This window comes from Marmota flaviventris, chromosome 2 (assembly GCF_047511675.1).
Source record: "Marmota flaviventris isolate mMarFla1 chromosome 2, mMarFla1.hap1, whole genome shotgun sequence".
Classification (NCBI taxonomy): domain Eukaryota; kingdom Metazoa; phylum Chordata; class Mammalia; order Rodentia; family Sciuridae; genus Marmota; species Marmota flaviventris.
The window spans coordinates 121,930,111-121,943,094 of record NC_092499.1 but is presented as its reverse complement, the minus strand read 5'-3'; the positions used below and the strand labels follow the sequence as shown (position 1 = coordinate 121,943,094).

The 12,984-nt window shown below is 55.4% G+C and overlaps 1 protein-coding gene across 10 annotated transcripts in view; it reads left to right on the top strand.

The window, feature by feature from the left end:
- Tmem266 (transmembrane protein 266) overlaps nt 1–12,311 on the top strand; it is a 110,927-nt gene extending 98,616 nt beyond the window's left edge. For 7 of the 10 annotated variants that reach the window (XM_071608501.1, XM_071608499.1, XM_071608500.1 and 4 more), the window contains 2 exons: nt 9,744–9,806; nt 11,121–12,311. In XM_071608501.1, the coding sequence (XP_071464602.1) occupies nt 9,744–9,806; nt 11,121–11,707 (650 nt within the window). In that variant the 3' untranslated portion in view covers nt 11,708–12,311. The remainder of the gene's footprint in view (nt 1–9,743; nt 9,807–11,120) is intronic. The other 3 variants (XM_071608507.1, XM_071608506.1, XM_027926025.2) reach the window with 2 other exon arrangements.
- The last annotated feature ends 673 nt before the right edge of the window (nt 12,312–12,984 follow it).

The window sequence follows — 12,984 nt, the reverse complement described above, 5'->3', positions numbered from 1 at the left end:
CTCCCACCCGGCCCCGCCCCCCATTCTGCGCATAGATGCTGGGGCTCAGTGGAGCTCCTTGCAGGACTGCGCCCCCTCCTCTGCCTGTGGTTGGGAGGCACCGTCAGATCAGTGCCCTCAAGAGTACCTTTCCAAGTCTAGGACAGAGCACTTAGTCAAGTGACCCTGATCCAAACTAGAAAATGATCTTAGAGACTTGTACTGGATGCGTGCTCCAGCAGCACAGGCCGCTCTTTGAGGCTTTTTGCGGCTCACACTGCAAGTGACAGGGGAGGCATGACTTCCCTGTTTTACGGAGGAAGAGATGGAGACACAGGGAAGCCATCCAAAGACACGTCATGAAGAAGGTGGAGCCAAGATGCCTGGGACTTTCCTATTGTACTGCCACCTACCAGGGCCCAGCTAAGAAGTCCAGTCCTGGGGCCAGAACAGCCCAGCACCTAAGCTTTGCAGATAGTAGCAAATTTATGGCCACAATGTGGGTGGAAATGGGAACCGGGGCCACACCAGGGTAGGGCATTGTAGAGAAATGAGATGTTTCTAGATCCAAATCCCAGGTTTTCTGTCAGCCAGCTGTGTGGCGTTGGGCAGGGATTTAACCTTTATGCACCTTGGTTTGGCCAGCTGTCGAATGGGAACAAAGTGAGCCTTCCTCATGGGGTGGTTGAAAGGTGTACTCAGGGCCTTGTATCCAGGAAATGGTAGAACTGGGTTTGGAACTTGGATTGCAGAACCCAAAACCCCAGTTTGATGCAGTGTCTGGTGGTGACTTCGCCTTGGCATGCCATGTCCCCTTGCTGGAGCAATGAGCAGGTTGTGGATGGGCTCTGCCACTCCCCAGTCCCATGACTTGAGGCTTCAGTGCTCCTTCCATGAAGTGGACTCAGCTCCAGCTCTGTCCGCCTCACAGAAAGTATGAGGAACTGGTGGCTGGGAGGAAGCTCTGTGGGCTGATACTGCTGAGAACGGGTGTGGGCAATGAGCTTGCTATATGATGTTCTGATAAATTTTCAGATCTTAGAACCACAGAATGTGGGGGCCAGAAGGGACTGCTGAAACTAGTTAGAGAAGCCCATCTCTAACTCCCCCAAGAGGCCATGAGGCCCCAGCTCACCCTTCTCTAAGAGGTACTTAGCACCTCCCTGAGCAGCCCACCCCCCCTTTAAATGGCTCTAAGACCTGCTTCCTGAGACAGAGCTGAGGCCTGTCCCCCACCTGCCTTCCCCTCGTGGACGTGGTTTTTATGCACAGAGAGGTGCCCTCCCAGGTGCGACATCCTTTCACAGACTATTTTCCCCTCCGGGGATGGTCACCTGCATCCTCACAGCCAGTCCTCAGGGCACAGACTCTCCAGGTTCTTGCTCACTCTCCCTGCCCTGGGCTCTCCAGAGTAACATCCAGAACTGAGGCAGCTGTTGGGAGCTCCAAGGCCTGGGCAGTAATGAGGGGCCATTCCTGCTTTTTTGTTCTGGACCCCAGACTCCCAGATGAAGTCCAAAGGCTCCTGAGCCTTGTGCTGATTCCCTGGCCTGAGCTCCCAGCAGACCCAGGCTTCACGCTCTCCACACATAGCTCTGCTGAGCCCCCCTCCCTGCAGCCCACCCGCGAGCAACTGGCTGTTCATATTCCCATGCTGAACTGGACATTCATCTGGGTTCCGCCATAGCTTGTCAAGTCGTGCCTTCACTCCAGGGCCCGGTAGATGGGATTCACAGCCCATCACCAGTACCTGCTGGGTTTACTTCCTACATATACCTTGAAATGTTCCCTTCTTCATCTTCACTACTCAGTCCTCACCATTTCTGGACCTTGCAAGGCTTCCTGATCTCAGCTTTGTCCCCTAGGTGCCTTCTGCAGTCCCTTCTCCTCACTGTACAGCCATCTTCCCAAAATACTTCATGCCTTGACACCCTTGACTGGTTCCCTGTGTCCCTCAGGAAAACACCCAAGTCCTTTAGGGTGGTATATTGGTTTTCTGGAACCCCTATAACAAAATGCCATCACCTAGGTGTCTTAATAGCAGAAAGTTGTTTCATGGTCCTGGAAACCAGAAGTCTGAGAACAGGGGTTGGCAGGGTTGGTTCCTCTCAGTGCTGCAACAGAGAGCCGGTTCCTAGGTGATTCCCGAACTTCTGGTGGTGGCTGGCACTCCTTGGCCCTTCTTGGCTTGTAGGAGCATCACCCAATCTCTATCTGCACATGGCGTTCTCCCTGTGTGTCTGTGTCCAGATTTCCTCTTTTTGTAAAGGCCCCATTCACGTTGGATCGGGGCTACCTACTCCAGTATGATCTCCTATTGACTATTTACACATGCAGCCACCTTGATTTCAAATAAGATCACCTTCCAGTACTAGAGTTGAAGACTTCAACATCATGAATTTGGGAGGAACACAGTAGTTCATCCCCTAATAGGTGGCAGGAGACCCCTGCTGATCCCCAACCTCATCTCCTTCGCCCCATCTTGGCTTTCACCCAGGAGCCTCTGTCTGTTCTGAGTCTTTCCACACACTGTTCAGTGGATGGCCTGGACTGTGCCAAACTTCTCATCCTTGGAACCCAACTCTGTGTGCTCCTGGGTCACCACACCCAGCCCTCGGGACCTCACATCAACTCCTACTAGGCCCCATGCAGGGCTGCCCTGTTTGTCTATCTGTCTGGCTCCTGTGTCTCCAGGGCTCCTCCAGGCCTGAGCCTCAGCAGCTCTTCAAATAGACTGAATGGAGTCTACCAATCTATAACTGAACCAAGCAGGGCTCTGGCTTCATCCCCTCTGGGTCCCTGCAGCTCAGCTTTCTTGGTGCTCAGTGGCTGCCACACAGTCCACACCCAGAGACCCCAAACTCCGAACTCTTGGCTCCCCAAGCTGAGGCATGTGGAAACCACCATCTTTTTCTTTTTGATACTGGGCATTGAACCCAGGGGCACTCTACCACTGAGTTACATCCCCAGTCCTTTTGATTTTTTGAGCCAGAGTCTCACTAAGTTGCTTAGGGCCTTGCTAAGCTGCAGAGGGTAGCCTCAAACTTGCAATCCCCCTTCCTCAGCCATGTGCCACTTCCCCCTGCTCTCTTCCTAAGGAAGGGAAGAACTTTCTTGAAAGTTCTTCTGGAAAAGAGCAACAACTTTTGTCCCCTTGGTCTGGCTTCCACAGAAAAGAAGGGGCTGATTTGCAGTCATGAGACCCATCCTGGATTTTCCTCCCTGGTGGAGCAAAGTGAGTGAGAGGCTGCTGTGCCGCTGTCCCTGCTGAACCCTCACTGCTGAGGCTCGCCGGGGCTTGGGCCTGCCCAGTTCCCTGAGGCAGGTCTGAACACTTCTGCCCTCCCCAGTGCCTCCTTATCATCTCTCTCATCAGAGCTCTTGGCTCTGAAGATGAGAGTGGGATTGTTGTCCCTTAGTCAGTGGCCTGCAGATGCTGGACACTGGAGACCACAGTTGGGTCCAAACACATGAAGTCTTTCAAATCCCACCACACATTCTAGCAGTGCAACAAAGCTCTGAGTCACTGTCCATCCTGCTCCTCCTGTCAGCAGCCCACATAGTGGCAACTTCCAGGAGGAAGAGGGAGGCAGGGGCAGGCCCAAGGGTCAACTTTTTGGGGTGCATGTCACTAGCCAGGTGTCATGGGGTCTGTGCTCACCTCTCACCCTCCTAAGCACTGGGGAAGAATTCCAAATAAGCAGGCTCAGGCTCCCCGTAGAGGGACCCAACATGCACCCCTGGGAGCAATTGCAAATGTTCCTCCTGCCCAGCCCTGGAACCCCACCCCGGCTGCCTGGTACCTCCTATGCAACATCACCTGGGCACCTCCTGCTCCACAGGTGCTCACCTGCCCTGCACATGCCCATCTATGCAGCCACGTAATGCATTCCCTATCTACCACTTCACAGCCAATTCCCAGAGCCCTCAATAGCACAGCCTATGCCTCTAAGCCTGAGGACAGAACGTGGGGGTGGATGGGAGGCATGAAGGATTCACAGCCTTAAGTGGCCCAGGGCATCCCCTAGCTGAGCACTCTCTGACCAGGAGCTGTGTTCAGGGAGGGATTTTTAGGTCATTAGAAATTATGGTTGGACAAACTGGGGGCATTCTGGGCCACTCTGGAGATTAAGAAAGGGCAGCGTTTGTTGCCTTCCATGACCTTCAGGCCAGTAGGGCTCTGAGACCTGCTGCATTCACAATAGGACACGGGATCTGGACATTAACCTGCAGACATGAGCGATGAGTCACAGGAACCTTGGGAGGGGGCCAGCGCCTCCCCTGTGAGGCTGTTGCTCCCCGGGAGGGTGGGGGTGCTGGCCCCAGCAGCAGCTTCAGCCTGGAGAGGAGGAAGTGGCTTCTACAGTCTCAACAATTGCCAGCAGGTCACAGTCAGACAACGCGGACCGGGCTTCTGTTTAGACTTGCTGTAGCACAAATCATTTTTAAAACCTGGGCTGCAAAGTTCCAGGCTTTGGGGCCTGCCAAGTTCACAGTGCCCCTGTATAGTCATTAATACTTCTCTCCCAAATTTATTAGTCTTGAAGCTCGCCCATAACTTATGAATTACAGCCCCTGGTAGGAGTGCCACAGATTTCACCATATATCACAGCGAGCAGACCTTGGCGTCTCCCCCTACACTGCGCCAGCGTCCAGGGAAACTGCCACAGAGTTGCCTCCGGCCAGCCCTGGCTGCACCTCCCCCCCACAAGAGCAGTGGGCAGAGAGCTGAGCTGGCTCCAGGGTTTACCTGTGGAGAGGACAGGACCTGTGTACTCCTAGGTGCCTCTATTGGCCCCCAAGTGTGTATGCCTGATGGGGGCACTGGGGTCCCAGGGAGCCCCAGATCTGTAGCACTAGAGCTGAGAGAGCCTCACAGAGTAGTATTTGAAGCAATTGTGGACATGGTTCAGGACTCAGGTCCAGGCTGAGTCTCAACTTGGCCTTGAAGAAGTTCTTTGACCTCTGAGCTGAGTCGGCTTCATGGACGTGATCTGCATGATCACACAGGGACCTGAGCTTGGTTTGATGCTCTACTGTCGCCCTCTTGAAATTCTTAATACTTTTTGAATGAGAGGCCTATAAATTATGTGGCTGGTCCTGCCTCTGAGCCCCAACTTTCCCAGAATGAGGACAGCAGCAGCGTCTTTTCGCTGAGGAGGGTTGGGCATTCCATCCTGTGCTTAGCTTTCATGCTTGGTATACAGTAGGTGTTCAGTGTGTAGTGTCCCCTTCAGTGAGGGCTGAGAAGCCAGCAAACTCAGAACCCCATACCAGGAATCAGGGCTTCCCCCGGGTCTTGGGGGCATGGGTCTTCAGAGGATGTGAGCTCAGGTACCTCCTGCCACTCTGTCACCCAGAGCACATGAGGCACGGCTGGTTCTGTCGCCTCCAGAAACCTGGCCCAGCTGACTCACCAGCCCTCTCTGCCTCAATAGTAGGTTGGGGCTGCTGAAGGAGTAAAACCCACGTAATGAGTGTTGGCACCTCACACTCCAAGGGCTTTCGGAGGATTAGTCAGGTGGGTTTGAAAGTGCTCACACCCCAGAAGAAAGGCGCCAGGCGGCGGAGAGCAGCAGCCACAGAAGCCACCAGAGACTTTGGGCCAGCGGTAAGCACTGTGGCCGCTAGACACGCATCATCTCGGGTTTTTGTTTTTGGTTTTTTTGAACTCAGGGCGCTTAACCACTGAGCCGTATCCCCAGCCCCTTTTTCAGTATTTTATTTGAGACAGGGTCTTGCTAAGTTGCTTAGGGTCTCAATAAGTTGCTGAGGCTGGCTTTGAACTGGTGATCCTCCTGCCTCAGCTTCTGGATCCACTGTCATCTTGGGATCTTTACAGGGCACCCGCAGCTAAGTATTTGCTATTCCCATTTTATGAGTGAGGAAGCTGGTCCTAGGGATTTGCCTAAGGCCACAGAGCAAGTGCCTGCTGAGCTGGAGCTGGTGCCCGGGCTGTTTCGTTGAATCCAAACAAAACCTGCGGCAGGAGCTTAGGTGGAAGAGGGCAGCTCTGTGAGGCTGGCTGCACCTGCCTCCCCTCCCTTCCTGTCTCCCAGGCTGCCAGACACCCAGCACTTGTGGGTCTCTCAGTAGAAAGTGTGGGGAGGGGTGAGGCTGCAGGCTGACCAGTGCAGACAGCATCCCACAGTGGCCCTGTGGCATCTTGGAGTGGGGCCAGGGAGGCTAGGGAGTCTTACAGGCCTCTGACTCAGCCACAGCCTTCTGTCCAGGCTGCCATCAGCACCTGTCATATGCCAAACCCCAGACTGAGTGACAGGGAATCTGAGTAAAGTGTGACTCCTGAGACCCCTGTGGGGGCGCAGAAGAACCCCAGCCCAAGGAGTCAGTTCTGGGAGGTGAGAATCTGGGGGCCAGTGTGAAGCAGAGGGCAGATGAGGCCTGTGTCAGCACTCCCAGGGATGTCTGGACAGGCCCCCTCCCAGACTGTGACTCAGGTCTGGATCAGAGGGAGTGAGGGCAGGGGGAGAAAGTGCATACTGGTCAGAGTTTCTGTGGCCACCTGGGGCCCAGGCTCTTTGTCAGACACCTGTAATGAGTGAGTGATCCCATTCATCAAACCCACGTAGGGCAAGAGCCCAAAGGGGAAAATGCGAGGTCTCACTTAAGGCTGGACACAGGGCTGCAGCAGAGGGTTCAGGGGTCCCTTGACTGGCCACGACTTAGTGGGAGTCAGGGTGTTGGTAAAGAAAGAAAGGAGGCACAGAGAAGTGACCAGGATCCCACCGCAGGTGGGCAGAGGAACTAAGTCACCAAGGCGAAGGATGCTGGAGGGGAGGGAGAAGCTGGGTTCAATTTTGGACCTGTTGAGTTAGAGGCAGCTGGAGGCCATTCAGGAGAAGTTGCCTGGGGACCAGGCAGACCAGTGTAAGCTCAAAAGAGAGGTCTGGGGGCTGGGGCTCAGTGGTTGAGCGCTTGCCTAGCTCGTGTGAGGCACTGGGTTTGATCCTTAGCAACAAATAAATGAATAAATACAGGTATTGTGCCCATCTACAATTTTTTAAAAATTTTAAAAAAAGGTCTGGTCTGGAGGTCACCAGGCTCAGGTTATCTTTACTTGGATTAAGATGTGAGCATCCTCAAATATGTATGGGAGAGGGGTCAGAGACTCAGCAGGCTGAACCCACACTCAGAATGCTTCCAGCAAGCTGCACCTCAGTGCTGAGACGGACACACCCACCTTTGCCCACCTTTACCTGGGATAGTGGATGCAAAGCCCTGGTGGGGGGCGGTGAGGCCTGGCCTGGCTCCCACTCCTCAGAGGAGACCTGGGCATCCATGCTAGCCAAGCTCCGTGTGAGTCAGTAGAGAGGGTGGTTGCTCAACACACAGAGGATGTTGGGGGGGATGATGGCACCAGACCAGTCTGTTCAATAGCCCGCATCAGGCAGGGCCCTGCTAGGGGTCAAAATGAGCGTGTGCAGCACTGATCAGGACTGGGGCTCCCTTCCTGCCTCCCTCCCGCCTCTGTACCCATCTGGAACCCACAGTGAAGCATTCAGTGTGGAAAGGCTGGAAAGTAGGGAGGGCCAGAGCTGGGCAGGGGCTACCCGCAGAGGACACTGCTCAGGATGGGCCTGAGGGGCCTGTAAGAGCTGGAAGGTCTGTTGTCTAGAAGCCCCAGCTTCTCCTTGGTACCAGTGGGGAAGGCAGAAGCAGGCTCTTAAAGCTTTGCACATAGTAGGCACTTCCTGATGAAATGGAGATTGGCTGCTTCACCAAGGAGTGGACGCCCAGGGGGCTCCAACTATGTTCCCTGGAGGCAGGACTCCTGGCCTCAATAACACCTGGCAGAGGGCCCACTGCGGCCCCAATGGGCACAAACGAAGGGGAGGCTGCCCAACAGTCTGTCATCAGAGCTGCCCAGCAAATGTAGGCGCTGCTCCCCAGAGGCCTGTGGCTGTGGGGGGCAGCCTCGGCTCTGAGGTGATCCTGCACTGGGGGTCAAGGGGATGGCCTAGATGCCTCCGGCCCCTTCCCCCTCTGCTGTGTCACCTCTTAGAGCTTCAGAGCCATCTGACACGGCTACATCATAATCTGTAGGAGCCTCCCTAGTACCTTCGAGGTGCAGATGAAGAAACTAAGGCCTGGAGAGGGAATGTGACCTGGCAGCACCAGGACACAGCTAGAGTGAGGTCCTCCTGCCTGGCCCGCGGGCCTGGTGGTCCTTTACCTCTACTGCTTGAATGACAGCAGCCATGCCAGCCACCTCCAGTTTCCCAGGGCAGCCAGCAGGGCCAGACAGCATTTACAGCAAACGTTCTTGCCGGCTAATGCTGGAGGGGCCTGGAGCCATCCCCAGCCACACCCTCAGCTCCCACATTACTGTAGACACACCTCTGACCGCAGGCATTGAAAGATAAAAGAGGCCAAAAAAGCTTTTAAGAGCCAGGCCTCTGCTTGTGCTGTCTCTCGGCCTCCTTGTGTGAGGGCAGATGGGCTTCTGCAGCTAACTCGGGTGTGGCCGGCAGGGCGGCCTCAGGAGCATCACGTCTTCCTCCTAGAAGCCCCGCGGGTGTGGTCTCGGGCTCTGGACTGCCTGGAGGAGCAAGGCTTGGCCCCACTCTAGAAACCTGACTCAGGGTTAGCTCCTTTCATCTCCATAACAACTCAGGAAACTAGGTGTCGCCGTCCCCATTTTATAGGCAAGAGACCGAGGCTCAGAGACTCACGGTGGAGCTGGGGTGTGGAGTGGGCAATCCCAGCCTGACAGGTTGCCCGTCTGCACCGAGGTCCTATCCCATCACTCTCTAACCCCTGCCAGGATTCTCTTGTTATCACTCGACTCTGTCCCTGCCTGTCCCATGAGGCACTGCCCACCCTCAGGGCCTGTCACCCCCCTGGGGTGTTGCACCTCTTGTTCCCTGCCTGAAGGCTGTCCCCTTCCAGACACTGTCCCTACAATCTTAGGAGTGACCCCTCCAAATCCCACCTGGCCATGTTCAGATCTTGCTGGGGCTCCTCACTGGGTCAGACCAAGCTCCTCAGGATGGCCTTGGAGGTCTCCCATGACCCATTGTTTCCTCCTGCTCTCAGGCCACTCTGGGAATCACCTACCTTCTCTCCTCACTCCTCTCAGGACAATGAACTGATGTTTTTTTTAAGACCCTGTTTCATGTCATCTCCCTTGACCCAGTCAGCCTTCAGCCACTAAATAGCCTTCTCAACATTACACAGAATAGGAACTGAGCAGGGATCCCCAGCACTGTCCCCCAGGGTTAATGGCATGGAAGACTAGAGGCCTCAGATGGACTGAGCCCAGGGGGACTGTCGTCAGGGATACTCAGTCCTGTAGCTGGCTGTGTGTTCCTGCCAACAGCATCTTGGGTCTCCTGCATTGAGGCCAGTGGTTCTGGTGACCCTGAGAACTTCAGGTGGATTTAGACACTGAGGGCATCTAGACAGGAAAAGTCTTGAGGAATTATTTCCACACCACTCATCTCAGAGATGGGGGACAGGGAGAGAAAAGGTCTGTCCAGGTCAGGTATCAAGGTACATAATGCATCAGAACCTGGGTCCCCTGGTTCCTGGTACAGCCCAAATCTGGGACTCTGAGACATTGCTCTGTGCCGAACAAGGAGGCTTCCATCCCACCTAGGCAGGGCTTCTGAGAGACAGGTGCCTCTTCTCGTGGCCATAGGTGTACAGACAGGAGGTCGAGGTGAAGCATGAACTTGCCACAGTCCTTGTCTCTTGGACTCTGAAAGCCACCCCACGCACTCTTCTCTGTTCCCACTCCACAGAAGCCGCTGTGAAGGACGACATGAACAGCTACATCAGTCAGTACTACAATGGGCCCAGCAGCGGTGAGTCTGGGATGGAGCTGTTCTGCATGAACCACTGTGCAGCCCCAGGTCCATTCGACCCCCTCATCCCCACACCTGAGGGCCGGCACAACTTAGTCCTGCTTCAGAGATGGCAGCGGACTCCAGGGCCAGAGCTGGGGTGGCCACGGGCTGAGCCTGCGGGTGCTGGAGTGGGGTGTTTTGTGATCACTGACCCATGAAAGCTGCAATGGAGCCTTGCAATGAAAGGGGGGTGAGATCCAGATGGGCTCCCCCCGTCCTGAAACCCCCTCAGGTGAGCCAGGTGGAGGGGAGCTCAGGCCACGGGCCTGGGCCGAGGGGCAACAGGCCTCGGATTGTTTCCTTCTTACCGTAAAGTCTCAGGGAAGCCTAGTGGGTTTTACTTACGGGAAAGATTGGACAAGGCATTAAAACAATACCTTGTCCTTTGGCATCTTGTTTCCTTTTTGCCAACACCTTAAACCCCAAGTTTGGAATTCACAGCCCCTAAATCCTTGCATGCCCATTGTAGAGATAGAATATTAAGTTGCACAATGTATGATGTATTTGAATTTTTTCTTTTCTATCATTCGGCTCCTAAAGACCTCTTTCTTCTTCTCCAAGCCTCATCCAAACTGCTGGTTTCAAAGACCATCAGTCTCTAGTCCAGACCCCTCTCCCCATCTTCCCTCCCTACCCTCACTGCGGTTTAGCCCCTGATTTGTGTCACCCCGAGCAGAGCTGAGGAGTGTCCCCTGCCCCTGCCATGCTTCCTGACAGACCAGCCAATCTTCTGCAGGCCAAGGCTGATCGGGCCACTCTCCACTCCCCACGCTGGTCTCAAAAACATCCAGTGATTCCGCAGACTGAGAAATCCATGCCCCTTGTCCAGGCACGTGGTGCTCTCTGAGTTAAGAGGGACTGGGTTAGGTTAGTGTAACAAATGCCCCTGCCCCTGGGTGGCTCAAATAAAGCACCAATGGCCCAAGGCAAGTAGCCTCAGGCTCTGCTCCCAGGTCATTTTGCCCAGCAGCCACCATTGACTCTAGGATACTGGCTCATAAAACTTTCACTCAGAAGTGCCACAAGTCACTTCTCATGGATGACATCAAAATATGTCACATATCTGCACCTGAATTCAACAAGATGAGCGGCAGTGAAGAATGACCAGGAACCGGGGCTCCCCTGAGGCCTCCCTCCTTGAAGGCTGCCTCCCATAGGCTGCCCACACTCACTGCCCACCCCACCAACCCCACTGATAGCCCCACTCACACCAGGACTGGGCGAGGCATGGCCAAAGGCGAGGTGTGACCGACATTGCCTCCTTCCTTGCAGACAGCGGGGTCCCAGAACCAGCTGTGTGTGTGGTCACCACGGCGGCCATCGACATCCACCAGCCCAACATCTCCTCAGACCTCTTCTCAGTTGATGTGCCCCTGAAGCTCGGTGGCAACGGCACCTGTGCCAGTGCCACCTCGGAGGGTGCCACCCACAGCTCAGTCACCTGGGCCCAGAGCGACAGCAGCCAGACCCTGGGCTCCTCCACAGACTGCAGCACCGCCCGAGAAGAGCCATCCTCTGAGCCCGGCCCCTCTTCCCTGCCACTGCCGCCCCCACCCCAGCCGCAGATGGCAGAGGCCACGGTGCGGGACCTGCTGTCCTCCCTGTCAGAGGACCCCTGCCCGTCCCAGAGGGCCTTGGACCCAGCCCCCCTGGCCCGGCCCAGCCCAGCCGGCTCGGCCCACGCCAGCCCTGAGCTGGAGCACAGGGTAAGTCTGTTCAACCGGAAGAACCAGGAGGGCTTCACTGTCTTTCAGATCAAGCCTGTCATCCACTTCCAGCCCGCCACCGCCGTGCTGGAGGAGAAGTTCAGATCTTTGGAATCCAAAGAGCAAAAGTTACACAGGGTCCCTGAGGCCTAGAGCCTGCAAGTTCACTGGGGGAGGAGGGGAGACAGCCATCTTGAAGCTCTCTAGGGACCCCGGAGGCCACCGAAGGCCACACAGGGGCCCAGGATCCTGCCTGGCCTCCCTCAGGGTGCTGCCTGCCTCCAGGGAGGTGACGCCAGACCAGGAGGCCACGTGCCTCAGACCTCAAAGCCCAGAGCTGGCGCCTCCTCTTGCCCTGCTCAGGGGAGGGTGGTGCTCATGGCTGGGGTTTTGTTTTTGTTTTTGGGGTTTTTTTTTAACCATTTTTACAAAAACCAGCCTGTGGCCCAGTTTCAGCAGGGTAGAGTACGGGGGCCAGCTCAGCCTCTTCCGTTGCCTTCGTTCCTGATGCCCACCCTGGACCCTCGGGAACAGCACTGTGAGCAGGGGCTGCAGCCCCACCCCAAGCCGTCTTTTCCAGGAATCCTGGGTGGAGCCGACACAGACCACCATCTGAGCCTATTTCATTTGTCCTCATTTCTCATTCCGGCATGAGCATTTCTGAGTTCTTCAAGACAAATCTAGTTTTCACCTTCACACAATGTGACGGACAGATCTGGAGGGTGGGGGGCTGGGGAGGGGGCTCAGCCATTTTCCGACCTTGGCTTTAATAATAAAAACCAGCTGCACTGAGACTCCCAGTTGGCGAGGTTTGAGGTTTTCCTTCGGTTGTTAGCCGAGGTGGAGCACGCGGAGAGGCCCCGGGGCCAGGTTGGTCTGGTGCAAGCCCACCCTGGTAGTGCCAGCTCCTCTCTGGCAGTCCCTGCTGGTTATGTGACCCCAGGCTAGTCCCCTCCCCTCCACCTGCCACAATGGACCTCATCATTCTGCCTTCCTCACTGGTGACTCCCATACCAAGTCCCTGACTCAGGGACCCTATAGAGACCTCAAACTCAGCAGGTCCAAACTTACCTACAGGGTTCCCAGCCAGGTACGGTCATCTGGCTGGTCACAAATGTACATGGCGTCCATTGGCTCCCCTCATCCCCTACGAGCAGTCTTGAATCCTGGCCATTCTACTTTCCAAATTATCTGTCCTCAGCCCCATCACAGCCTCACTACGGCTCAGATCCGCACGGGGCTGGGTGGTGTAGGCTTCCCATTGACCCTCCCCCATATCATCCTCCCAGGAGGCTCAGCCTCATCTTCCCTGCATAAAGGCCCACATTGGTTCTGTGTTTATGATCATCATGTTTTCTTTATGTGCAGCGGGTGGGAACTTATTTTTTAAGGACTCCTATTTCGGCCAGAGAGCTCGAGTGTGGCTCCCA